This window comes from Scleropages formosus, chromosome 13, assembly GCF_900964775.1.
Source record: "Scleropages formosus chromosome 13, fSclFor1.1, whole genome shotgun sequence".
In the NCBI taxonomy this organism is placed as follows: Eukaryota; Metazoa; Chordata; class Actinopteri; order Osteoglossiformes; family Osteoglossidae; genus Scleropages; species Scleropages formosus.
The window spans coordinates 16,619,476-16,633,102 of record NC_041818.1 but is presented as its reverse complement, the minus strand read 5'-3'; the positions used below and the strand labels follow the sequence as shown (position 1 = coordinate 16,633,102).

General features: G+C 42.9%; 1 protein-coding gene across 1 annotated transcript; it reads left to right on the top strand.

Annotated features, from left to right (window-relative positions):
• The first annotated feature begins 1,549 nt into the window (after window positions 1-1,549).
• Window positions 1,550-6,548, top strand: yipf5 (Yip1 domain family, member 5). The gene is made up of 6 exons (XM_018756312.1): window positions 1,550-1,630; window positions 2,221-2,340; window positions 2,921-3,099; window positions 3,578-3,723; window positions 4,113-4,294; window positions 4,808-6,548. The coding sequence occupies exons 2-6, from the start codon at window positions 2,231-2,233 to the stop codon at window positions 4,968-4,970; spliced, it is 780 nt and encodes a 259-aa protein (XP_018611828.1). The 5' UTR covers window positions 1,550-1,630; window positions 2,221-2,230; the 3' UTR covers window positions 4,971-6,548.
• The last annotated feature ends 7,079 nt before the right edge of the window (window positions 6,549-13,627 follow it).

Genomic DNA, 13,627 nt, shown 5'->3' with positions numbered 1-13,627 from the left:
GACAAGTGGATGGATGGATGTTGTTTTTTTGTTTCCGCACTCTGGCCGGTGTAGTGTTCTGTATTTGCACTCGTCAGTTTGGAACACAGGGGCGTGGTGGTGCTGCAGGTTTGCCCAGGTCCTCCTCTCTGGTGGGTCTGGGATTCAGGTTCCATTTGGGGTGCCTTGTGAAGGACTGGCGTCCCGTCCTGGCTGTGTCCCCCCCCCACCGCCTTTTGCCCTGTGTTGCCAGGTTAGGCTCCGGTTCGCCGCGACCTACAACCTGCACACACACTGAGTGAGGTCAAACCCACGTTCTCTCGCACCACTCAGGCGCTGTGAGGTAAGCACCTTTAACCGTATTTTACGTTCAGCCAGATCACATGTTGAGGAAATTGGCTTCACGGTACTGTTTTCATAGTACGTTGAAGGGGCTTACATAGTATAACATTTTTCAAAAGTTTTTACCATACAGTCTTTTAAATTTAAACAGTTTGGCTCATTGACAGTGGGCCTGTGTCTAGGGCAGCGCCAAAGGTAAACACACAGTACCTACTCATGCATATTTATTCACAGGTAGTGGGTGTATATTTTAATGTGATCACTTTTATTATACATCAGCGAACCTCTGGAGGAAAATGTAAGCTTTGCAGAGTGTTTTGGGTGTTATTGCATTCTGTGAAACAAAGATTAACACTGGCTGGTGATCCTAGCTACGGGATCTTGTGTAGTACCACAGTATCAAAGCCATTTCGGCTTCTGGAAAGAACCGTTCGCTGATGTGGGCTGATTTGGAGATATTTGTTCAGCGATGTTAAAGTATTGGGAAGGGGCTGCGACATTATCGTGATTCTGCTCTAAGACAGTAAGTCAGCGAGGACCGAAAGAAGCGCGCGTCGACACGGCACATGACCCGGAAGTCCTTTTTCCTCTTTTTGAAATCCGTTCTTAAGGGACGAATACCCGACGGGCGGGGTGACGGTATGAAACACGAGAAATATCCGTGGCGTTACCCGGAAGTTATTTTCAGTTCGTAACTTAGACATTACTTGTTTACTTTAAGAAAAAACAAAATTTACAAAAGTTAGGATAATCACGACAACAAAGAACATTATTTAGATATTACAACGAACAATACCTGGGTTAATATAACAAAAAGGAAATAAAAGATAAACAAGTAAATTAAAAAAAAGAAAAATAAAAATGGAAATATACATAAAAAATAAATAAAAACTTTTTTATCACAAATTGGGAAGATGTCAATATAAGCACAGTTTTCGTAGCTTTGGGGTTTTTAGAAATTAGAATAGTGTTCTTGAGATGTTTAATTTCTTTTATAAACAAGGGGAGGGAAGGCTTTGAATTACTAAATTTACACGTATGTACGTAATATTTAGCTAATAATAAAGGTTAATTATATGATAAAACTTTACTGCGGCCAATAACAGAAGGGCGATGGCCAAACAAAATTACCCGGAAGTAGTTTCCCTGTTCGTGAATTAAGTGCCAGAGTAGATTATGCTCGAGGGGGTTGGAACTGGAGTAGGTGTATGACGTCTTTTCCCATGACCCGGAAGTGTTGGTTTTCTGTTCCTCTTGACACGTAGCAGCAGAGCTTAAGAGAAAATAGTGTAAAGAGGGCTTTATACAGGTAAAAAGCAAAGATTTTACGTCTATGTTGTACACGGGTGTTGAGGGGTTATCGTTTCGTTTTAGGTGTCTTTATTACGGATGTTGTGAGAGTATTTTGAGTTGTGTTATTTGGTTTGTAAAGCTGGCAGCTGCTGTGGCTATCGCTTCCCTGTGTAACAGGCTCAGAGTTTGTGCAGCTGGTGTTACTGGAGAAGTAAAGCGCAGTAGTTTAATTTTCATGAGTCTTTATTTTAGCCCCGTGTGTTTTGTCATTTTGTGCGCAAGTTGAAGTTTCGGCACTCGGAGAACCTAGGATTTTAGTCTAGACTAGAGACGTCTGCATCTGATCTGGATGTGTTGATCATGGAATTATATTATATTTATTTATTACTTAGGATTGTCTTTTTTTTTTTTTGAGTCATGATGAATTTGTCTCCATCTGTGTTTTAAAGAAAACTGCAAGACTTTGCAGCTAAGGCACACACTTGAGTTATTTTATTTTTTTTTGTTTTCCTCTCTGCATTTTATCTATTTTTGATAAAATTAAGAGATTTGAGGCTTGATATTGTATTCTTGGAGTGTTTTATTTTAATCTGTTCCATTTTTCAGGGAGATTGAAATGTCAGGTTTTGACAACTTCAACGCAGATTTCTACGAGTCAAGTTACAGTGTAGATGACCAAGGACAGGCTTCATATGGCTACAGCAACACAGAGGACTCTTACAATAAGTATGCTCTTTGACTTTTAGTAATGTTTCTCATGAAGCATCTTCTGTCTCTTTGCGAATCACAAAAATAGATTTCCTTTTGACATTGTGTGTTGGTGGTTTTCAAATATTTTTTTTTCCTGTGAATCTCTGCAAATCTAAGCTTGAGAACAAAACTCACAGTCACAAAAGTATCCCACACTATTTTACCTGGAACAATTTTCTGTGTTTTAGTTTTTGGTATCAGCATTGTGTGTGCTGTTAACTCTGGATCTTATTCACTCACTAAGGTGTCTTCCTGTAAACTCCCGGTAGTAAGAAGAGACATAAGGTTGAAGCTGGTCTGTTTTTTCTTTTTGTTTTATTCTTAAAATAGTTTGCATTATTAGGCAAGCATGGTTGGATGCGGTAAGTGTTGAGACTGCCGTAACCCTTGTAGGTGGGGGAAGGTTTGAGGTGCGCTAAGTCCAAAGTCTGCAGTTACTCCTTATTGATGGCAAAGTGTGAGATGCAGTTAGTCTTAAGCCTCTGGTAAATTCTAAGGAAATGATGGTATTTCTTCTGTGGGCAGCTGTGTGTAAGGGTTCTATTTCTCTCTGCAGGCCATATGGGAGCTATGGGTATGGCCAGCAGGCAGGGTACAGTACCCCAGCCCCAGGCATGATGCAGCACCAGCAGCCCTACATGGGACAGATCTACCAACCCACACCAGCCTTCACACCATCTTCCACACAGTCTATGTATGGCAGCAGCTTTGAGGATGAGCCTCCACTTCTTGAAGGTAGGGCTATAATTGATATAATAAGGAGGGAGGCACAGTAAAGTGTGATGTAACAGCCCATTTTGGATATGGTTAACAAGATGGTTGAAGCATCAGCACCGTTATACCTACAAGGCCTGATCATTCCCTATATCCCAACAACTGTGCTCTCCATCTGTGCCCGCTTGGTAGTTCCACGAACGAGAGGTCCAAAATGAGACACTGAAAAAGATGTTAAATGAGCTGTGCTTTAACAATCATGTCCTTATGAAAAGTTCTTTTTTTGTTAAATGCAATTGTATACACTGAATTATACATCCCTTTGGAGAAGATTTTTCTGAATAAACATAAAAGTATATCTCAGGTACTTTCATCATTCACTTCTGCATCCTTCATTTCTGCAGTGATTTGTTTAATCACCTTCATTGCTTGATGAATGTCTATACATTCATATATATTAATTGTATTTGTGATTAGTACAGCTTTCCCCTGTTTGCAGAGTTGGGGATTAATTTTGACCACATCTGGCAGAAGACACTGACAGTGCTGCACCCCTTGAAGGCAGCAGATGGCAGCATCATGAATGAGACAGATATGGCGGGTCCCATGGTGTTCTGTCTTGCCTTTGGAGCCACGCTTCTACTGGTATGAGATGTGGTTTAACACACAGGGACTCACATTATGGAGCAGCCATGAAACGCTGGAATGACAAAGTTACGGGGCCGAATTCTATTCGATTGCTGGTTGCTTAATAGACACTGTCTTGCAAGGAAATTGGTTAAATAATTGTGAAGTCTAATTTCTTTAGAAATTTGAGCTTTTTCTGTGATCGCAGGCATCTGGATTTGAGGTTAGCTTTCACAGAGTTTCTCTGGTCCCACCTTAAGTATCCGGTCCCTGGAAGCGGACTAATTATGGATATTTGTGCAGTAAAAGTGACAGCTGGCCCTCTGATCTACCCTAGCATTTGTTGCTCTAATTGATGTGGTGCAAACCCTCCCATTCTGTTAATTTTGTTATTTTCCATGTGTCAGGCTGGGAAGATCCAGTTCGGATATGTATATGGCATCAGTGCCATCGGCTGCCTGGGCATGTACTGTCTGTTGAACCTGATGAGCATGACAGGAGTGTCCTTCGGTTGTGTCGCCAGTGTTCTGGGCTATTGCCTCCTTCCCATGATCCTCCTGTCTGGTGTGGCTGTAGTCTTTTCCCTGCAGTAAGTACAATCTGCTTGTAATTATTCTGTATGCTCTGGTGGTTTTGTCTGTTGGTTTTAATTAGCTTAATTTTGCAAATAGTTTACGGAATTGCAAAACAGTCTGCAAGAATGGTCTCAGAATCCACCTTCTTCAGCACATATTATTTCAGATTACCTGATAGTGCTAATATAGATGTGAGCATAAGTAATTTGAGCTATTACACTGGTAAAATCTACCAATAGAACAGTACAACATACACACTGCACTTTGTGTGTCTGTATTTGAAGCTCTTTGTGTATTCATAGCACTATTACATCTATTAAGTTGTTTTGGAGAAAATTTTGCCCTGAATTTCTCCAGGAGAAATCCCCCGTGATATAAATGAATCAAAGCTGATTTGGGTAAAAGCATCAGCTAAGCATCACATTCTTAATTATTGATTTTAAAATATTCAAAAATGTAGTACTACAAAGTACCGCCTTTTTTTTTTCCCCCTTCTTTTTCCCAACTGTGTACTTCCTGTGTTTCAGAGGCATGATGGGAATAGTTATCACTGCTGTGATTATTGGCTGGTGCAGTTTTTCTGCGTCAAAGATCTTCATCTCAGCTCTTGCCATGGACGGCCAGCAGCTCCTGGTGGCGTACCCGTGCGCCCTACTGTATGGTGTGTTCGCATTGATATCCGTCTTCTGAACTGCACAGTTGGCCAGGACACAACCAACGACTCAAAATAGGACTAGTAACCGACGTCCACCCATCCTAAAGTGTCAGAAAGCAAAGATCGTTTGGCACATTCCACCCCTGCCTACACGAAGGGATGAACGCGAGTCTGCCGAAGCAAACACACCAGGCTTTCCCCAGGACCTCTGGGCATGGCAGATACTCTTATGTTGAAAACAGATGTATTGTGCTTTTGTGAGAGTACAATAATTGCGCGATTTTGTTTCTTTTCTGAGGTTTATTACTTAATGTGGCCTTTAGAAATGGTTTTCACAGGTACCATTATTTGTGCAAAAAATAGAAATTAAAGTTAGAATTTTTATCATCAGTGCTAAACTTCAAATATTTATGTTCATTATCATGTCTACTTTTTTCATGTAGCTGGTTGCATCAGCGTTGTCAAGATCTCAGCATGGGTGACTTTTTTTTTGTTAATTCTATATTAAATGGAGTGCAATTTTTCATACATTTTGTTGGAATGTGTCACATTCGGTGTGCTAAGGATGTGCAGAACCGACTGACCAAAGCACTGGGGTTGCCTTTGTGCCGAGTGAGATCACATCAGGCTGACACTTGACTGGGTGTTATTTGTAGTAACATATGTGAGACAACAGGGGGCGATGTATGCTGCTCTGCATAGCTGCATACCACTATAAACCCATGTGCTGCAGGCCATCAATTTAAACTAGTTTATAATTTGCTGTTCGCTGTCCTCTGTGTGCCGCATCGATGAAGAGCACAGTAATATCGTCTTCGGTGTTCCTGGACTTCATCCTATCCTGTACATGTTTGTTTAAATAAAATTCACTCCAGTCCACTGCAAAGAATCTATTTTAATACTGGGGCAGAACAATGGTTAATGTCATTGGCACTGTGATTCAGACTGATCAAATGGGTGACCTGACTCTAACACCTCAGTGTTCAAAGCCTTTCTTTCCCATTCCACTTGCATTGTTCCTATCTCAAAAGTATAAATAATTTAGTATGTTTTCTGTCAGCTCGGGCACTAGGTTGTGCTTTATTGTACATTCTAATTTAATCAAATTATTTCAAAGCACACTGCAGTTAATGGTAATCATTTTGTGTTTTTCCATTGTCCAGTCCCCCCTCAATGCAGTTTTTGCTTAAGTTGGTGCACTTTACATGAGCAGGATCTAAAGTGTCAATGATGTGAAAATTTTGCCACTATGATATTAGTGTTTGTTAGGAGGAAGCAGTTGCCCAAAGTCTCAATGTTTTCATTTGCTTAAGTAATACAGTAAAGTAAAATGTTCATTGTTTATTTGAACTTATAGCATTGTATACAGATTTATATGCTGTACAATTAACTTTGTATGTCTGAAGTCCTAAATGTTCTATATTGGTATGGAACTTGAAAATAAAAGGGTGGCATATCATTTTTGTTTTGCCTCCCTTTTATGGATATTAATAATACATTATCTTGTTTTGGTAGTCGTTTAAGGTAATGTCAAACTGACATTCTGGTCTTCCAGTGGCACATGTGCAATTTCTTTGTCTGAAACTCATTTCAAAGAGGCCCATTGTGTATGTTGTTTCTTAAAGAAACCAATTACTTAATTGAACAATTCAATCTTTAGTCTTTTAGTCATGCATTATGTACACATATTTCTAAGTAATGTTTCTGCAGTGTACTGATGTATTTCTTGGTGTAGGTTATGAATTTTAATGAGACACTGAGAAATGGTTCTGCTAGTGTTGATTATAAGCACAGCAGTTGAAGCGACAACAGTATACACATCAGTTTGAGACCCCGTTCCTGAAATCTGTCTTGCAAACTGCATCCTTTGTAAATACAAATTTGTGCTTTCATTTCCAATTAAACTGTTAGCTGTAGATACTTATATTAGCAGTAATCCTATTCCTAATGTGGTTAAGTTCAAACATATGGTATTTATGATAAAGGGTTGTTTTTATTTTAGATTACCACCAGAACTGGGTCACAGGAGCAGAGTCTGTACCAAGAAATGCAAATACATACAAATAAAATTAAATGCAGTGCAAGGGCAAAAGGTTAGAATATTTTGCCGAGGTGATCATTTAACACTAAGTTCCAAAATTTCCAAATAATATGAATATGGCATTGTCCATTTCAGTACCGTTCCCCTGTTGCTTTGGTTTAGCAGTGTGCTGGACTTGCAGCAGTAGCTGTGCTTATTAGCCATGCAAGCCCTTTTTCCGTGTGGGTGTTTGTTGTATGCATTTTTATGCACCTGTCTTGGTGACTGACTCAGTCTCCAGCATGTTGAAACATGCTATATTTAATGCACTTTTAATGTACAACCATAAACATGTATGCTAATACAGTTGCTCTTTATGTCCAAAATTGAACAAAGACCAATGACAAAATTACAATTTTTTTTTAATGCTAGTAAGTATTATTCTTAGTAAGTGGCAGCAGGCAGCATAGCTGTAACAGTCATCTTCCGAAGGACTCAAGTTTTAGTCCTGCTACACTGGATGGTACACCAGCTAAATTATATGAAAGCTACCATTATTAATTTTCCCTGAGTACCTGGATCAAAGTTTATGAACCCTCTGGAATTATCTGGATTTCTACTTGAATGGCTTATAAAATGTGATTTGATCCTCAAAGTAGTAATAATTGATTGAACAGTCCACTTTAGCAAACAGAACACACAACATTCTACATTTCTACATGTACATTTCTATATCTTTATTGAACATTGTTTAAACAGTAAAGGTGGTTGATGGAAAAGGATAATCTCATCTTGAAAAGATGGCATCTGGGGTCGGGTGTTTCAGTCAAGGTTTAGCTTTGGAATTTACCCGCCCCATTGTAAAACCTCATCCCAGCTATGAAACATGGTGGAGGGAGTATAATGCTGTGGGGCTAATTTGCCGCTTCGGGGACAGCTTGCAATCATTGAGAAATGAATGAATTCCGAGCTGTATCAGGATATTTCTACAGCAGAATGTCAGAGCATCTGTCTGTGATCTAAAGCTCAAAAGAGGTCATGCAACATAACAATGATCCAAAACACAGAACTAAAGCAATAGAGTGGCTCAAGCAGAAGAAAGTCCTCATTTTAAGAATTGCAGAAAAACAGAAGACAAACTCAATTTAGCATTATTAAGGACTGTTGAAGCAAAACATTCCAAAAATATACATACATGAACTGAAAGTTTTGTATTGAGGAATGGGCCAAAATACCTCCTACCTGCTGTGCAGGTCTGATCAACAGCTACCAGGGAACACAGTGGCACAACGAATAGCTCTGTTGTCTCACAGTGTCTTAGTGGTGCCAGAGGCCATGGGTTCGATTCCTGTTCAGTCTGTGTAGAGTTTGCATGTTCTATGGTGGTACTACTAGTTTGTATGGATTCACATAGTTTTTTCATCAGTTTTCAATTTTTTATATAAAGCATTTGTTGAAGAAAGATATGAATATGTAAAATATTGTAAGCTTATTAAATGACTGCCTTTATTTATTATTATGACCTAGATCAAGATCGGATCCAATTTTAGGAGCCAATCACACAGATTAACAACATTAAAACAAACAGGCAAAAATACATCCTACATCATACAACAAATGTGTGAACTACTACTCACAGTTACTTAATGTTATCTGTGTAAGTGTTGCACGAGCGTTTGTTTTCTATAGACTTCTCGAAAAAATTTGAGTGAGTAATATCGTGTTTATACTTGGATAAATTCATGGTTAAAATTGCTCAGGGGTTGGGAGGCTTTCATAGCACTGATCCTTTCATTTTATGGTCGCAGAAGTTACCTGGTTGAAATAAGGCTCATTTGTTCGGAAAAGCTACCATCTGCAGTCACTTAAAGGTAAGATGGCACATAATTGCTGGTGGAGTGAAGTATGGAGCTGAAAGATATATCGCATTACATAATCTGGTGTGAATGAAAAAAAATCCCTCATAGCTGTCAACTCTTAACACATTCGCTGCTACACCAAAACTATTTCGGGACATTGTTGCAAAACGACATTATTATTAGTCTTCTCTGAGCTGATTCCTTTGTCCAGGGCTGTTGACACTGTTAGGTAATCAGCTTTACACTGATTCACCCTTTTATACAGCATGGTATTGTTACGGTGTTGATTCGGGGTCGGTCCCGTGCGCAGTGGTTCTGCAGCAGGGGTTGGGTTCAGTTTGGTCACCTCTGGATTGCAAAGTGAGACCTCCAACCCCACACCTCACAGCATCTGGGTGGTGCGAAAGAACATGGGTTCGATCCCTGCTCAGTCTCTGTGGAGTTTGAATGTTCTCCCTGTGCCTGCATGGGTTCCTCAGGGTACTCAGGTTTCCTCCCACAGTCCAAAGATGCAGTTTAGATAGATTGGCGACTCTAAATTGCCCGTAATGTGTGAATGGGTGAGTGTGTGGCTATCCAGTGATGGACTGGTGTTGTGTCCAGGGTGCACTCCCGCTTAGCCTTGTGCGTAGCACTTCCAGGATAGGCTCCTGTCCACCGCTACCCTGCTCAGGACAAGTGGTCATTGAAATTGGATGGATGGAAGGACTTTTAATTACTACAATACTTCATTAGTGTATTTTTTTCTATAGTTTTATTAATCTGAGACACACGTAACTTGTAATAATCTATAATCCATAATAATCTGATGTTCACACACATTCTGCTCTCTTCATCGTGAGATTAATTTTTTTATCTGAAATCAGAAACCCATCTTCCCAACCTGTAGAATGATGATTTGCTTGACAAAAATGCGAACTGCAGGGAGCAGTGTAGCGCTAGGTATGAGCACCGTCTCTTTCACAGACCTCTGAGCTGCACCTGGGGTTACAAGCATTACATAATCTCAGCATTTTACTGGAACACCGGGAGGCACCAATTATTATAGATTAGACAGATTTTTTCTTAAACGCTGAAGCACCTACTTCAAACATGATTTCTCCCTTTGCTTAGGCAGGCAGGACAGCACGATCCCACGATGCAGGAACTGTGAAGGCAGTTTCAAAATCCCCAAGTATCATATGTGTCGCTAGAAATTCTCAAATGCACTGCTACTTTTTTAAATTAATATTTTCCGTCATTAATGTAGTTACATTATAGAATTTCAATTTCACTATTGCACTGTTTCGATACTTGAAGGTGACACACACACTGGCCAAAGGCGCTTGTCCCAAGCGGGGTCGCGGCGAGCCAGAGCCGAACCCAGCAACACAGGGCAGGGAGGGGACGCGCCCCGGACGGGATGCCAGTCCGTGACAAGGCACCTCAAGCGGGACTCGAATCCCAGACCCCCCAGAGAGCAGGACCCTGCCAGACCCGGCCAGACCCGACCAGACCCGGCCAAACCCGCTGCGCCACCGCACCCCCCTTGAAAGTGATTATAAAATATTGTCTTGTCAGTTGTGCGGAATGACTTTCAGTACGCTTTTCCATTCCCTTTCACCATACTGCGCATTCCATTGCAGGGTGGACAGTTTGCGCTCCAACAATCCTCATAACAACACATAAAGTGCAAAACATGTTCTGCTCGTGTGATCTGTTACCTCCAATTTTTTTTTCACCTATTTTTCTAAGTTGTCCTTAAAATTAAAATAATTAAATGCCACGTTACCCCCCCACCCTCTTGAGAATTCATTTAGAGGTGCTCCAGTGGGCCCGGGTCTCCTACATGTAGATGTACATTTAACGTGGGTTCGAGGCCCGTGTCCCGTCCATACGCTGCCGCGCCGCAGCCTTCCTGTTGATATTAAAATTTCCGGCCACTCTCCGTCATCCACTCCAGATCATAATGTCCCGCTGTATTCATCCGTGCCCGGGATACATATTCATAGTCCGAGCAGTGGCCTCTTACCGCTCAGTCGAGTTTATATTGGTTTAAATGTGTCCTGATGGGGCACTTAATTGTACGCTGGCCGCACAAACCGAGCCGGACAGCGTGTGCAGCCAGCACAATATTTGCATGTGGTGTTTATTGTCTTATCGAATGCCGGAAAGTAGCCGCTATTGAGCGCTTAATGATCCCGTAATGACAAGCGCCCGTGGGACTTCGGCAAGACGGTACGAACCAAGTGCGCTCAAAGACAGATTCACAAACTCTTCGATGTATCCGGCCGGCAGCGCCCCTCTTTTTAGGGTCACTGATATTCTTGGCTAGACAGCTGTTGTTCCCAATCAATAAGTAAAAATTTGTCCTCCAGAGACAGACCAAGTCCATCATCCTAAGAGTGGATATGTAGGCATATGAGGCTTTGTGTGTGTGTGCGTGTCCCAACTTCAGCCATAGTACCTTCGAGCGAGGTACTTACTCTGAACTCACACAACAGTATAAATGGGTATCTCTTCGGAGAAAAGCATCAGCTAAACGGACGAATGCAGATATGATGTGTTTTTTTGCGACGTTCGGTTCTCACGTCTCATCGGAGCCCTCGTTCCGCCCTTGTCGCCCTTACATATCGTAGCCCAAATGTTCCATTCTTCGGTTACATAAAATCAGCACGCGTGTGTTTGGGGGCTCATTCCAGCTCGAGGCATTACAGAATATGCATCGCGCCGGTTACTCGGCTATTCGTGCGTTGCGGATGCGGAGCTCTGCTTGTGTGGGCTGGCCCAGATAAGAGTTTCCCCAGTGCGTACGCTGATATGTTTGTTTTATCCACCCACTAGCGCAGGGTGTCAAACTCATGTCCTGGCATGCTGCGTGTCTGCACATTTTTTTGCCCGGCCTCTCCGCTGATTATTTAATTACTCCATCCTTTTGACAGTTTATATTTTTCAAAATGGTGACAAGGTATATTTGAGAACAGCAGCTACTGTATTTCGGGGGAATTTAGGAAATGCTGCAGTGGCGCAGCGGGTTTCGCTGGGTTCTGGGGTTCGGGTCCCGCTCGGGGTGCCTTGCGATGGACTGGCGTCCCGTCCCGGGTGCGTCCCCTCTCCCTCCGGCCTTGCGCCCTCCGTTGCCGGGCTAGGCTCCGGCTCGTCGCGACCCCACGCGGGACGAGCGCTTTCAGACTGCGTGTGTGTGTTTCAGTGCTTGATATTGGGACAAAGGGATCAGCAAACAACTATGGAAAAGATGAACAGCTATAGCAGTTCTACCTGTTGAGCAACATGAAATCCTCCACCCAGACACAAAACTCGTCTGGTTTCATTTAATGGTTTTGTCTCTGCATAGTTTTTGATGAGCGTGCTCCCCGACGCCTTTAATTAATGGCTTTCGCACTCGTTGCCAGCCGATTTCCACGGCACGACGGAAGCGCGACCTTTCACCGCGTCTCGTCGTCGGCCGAGCGAACGCGTTTTCCAGACGGCGTTTCCGAACCCGGGTCCGCCGAACCCTGGCGGCCTTGCGGCATTTTGTCCGCGCCGCGCTGTGCCATGTGTGACAAAGTGTGCTTGTGCAACGGGCCCTTAGCCTGTAAAGATCCATCCGCACGGCGTCTCACGCACGAAACGCGAAACACGCCTCCCCGGAGCCGTGTGACTCAGAGCCGTTTCGATTCCCTCCGCCTCCGGGCGTTCGCTTTACGTGCCGCCTCTGGTTAGGCCTCGGCTGTCGTCCGCGCGCTCCTCCTCATCCGGCGATGCAATAGCAGCACGGTTCTCTTGCGGCCGTGCCTCACGGCCCCCCCACCCCGTTCGGCTCCCATCCGGAATAGCGCATGACAAATGCATCACCGCATGAGGCAGGCGATGCCTCAAAGCAAAACAGGACACAAGACGTCAACGGCAACGGAATTTAACGCTCAGAATGCCTTTAAAACAACATTTTTAGCTCTCATTAAAATTTCAAGATCTTTTCGTATCTCATTTTTGTTTTCTAAGCATGCTTACAGTCACGCTCTAATTTTGTTTCCCCATAGACGAAATACCGGGTAACAGCTCGAGACGCATTGAAATTCGTTTCTTCTCGAATATTTTCCTCCCCCGGAAAGAGTCGGTGCAAATTAAGCGGAGCGAGAGTAACGTAATGATTATTTCAGGAGTCGCCGTATATCAGGCGAGCGTGAGAGTTTAGAAGGGGGATGCGCAGGCACAGTTGTTGACTCACGGACCTGGAAGTAATGTGCAATATGTCAGCGGCGCTGAAGTATGACTAGATATTCCTTTAGTCTTTCGTTTGAGGAATGCATCCTGACACCGTGTCTTAATATAAACTGCACACCATCCATTATTTAGGGGCCGTTCTGTCGGCGGGGGACACGGAATGCGAGGATAGGGTAGGGAAGTAGGTACCGAGGTGTCTGTTCGTTCATCGTCTAGGTTAGGGTTGAGGCGAAATCAGAGAGGTCCCCCCGGGGAATGTGACAATTCACGATTGGGGACAACTTCGGCCAACATCCTCTCGCGATTTCATCTGTTGCTATGGTAAATTTTGCAGCGTTTCGCCGGGTTTCTCGGAAGAATAGCACGCAATTCGGAGCTGCTGGACGCAGATTTGTGCCGACGACTTCAGCCTCCAAGTTCCAGAATATCAGCAAATGGCTCACGTTAGCACTCTGCAGTAAGATGCGTTCGAAATATGAACGAAGAAAGCACATTTTGTTAAATGGATGCGTACAGTTTGTCATCGAGTTGCTCAGTCCGCTGCGGGAATATGAACGGAGGCTTTGAAAGACGTGCGTGTGGTTCAAATGCTAGATCATCATTTCGC

Coding starts and splice junctions, on each gene's coding strand:
- yipf5 (XM_018756312.1), top strand. CDS start 2,231: ATGTCAGGTTTTGACAACTTCAACGCAGATTTCTACGAGTCAAGTTAC. Junction 2,341..2,920: donor ACAGAGGACTCTTACAATAA/GTATGCTCTTTG, acceptor TTCTCTCTGCAG/GCCATATGGGAGCTATGGGT. Junction 3,724..4,112: donor TTGGAGCCACGCTTCTACTG/GTATGAGATGTG, acceptor TCCATGTGTCAG/GCTGGGAAGATCCAGTTCGG.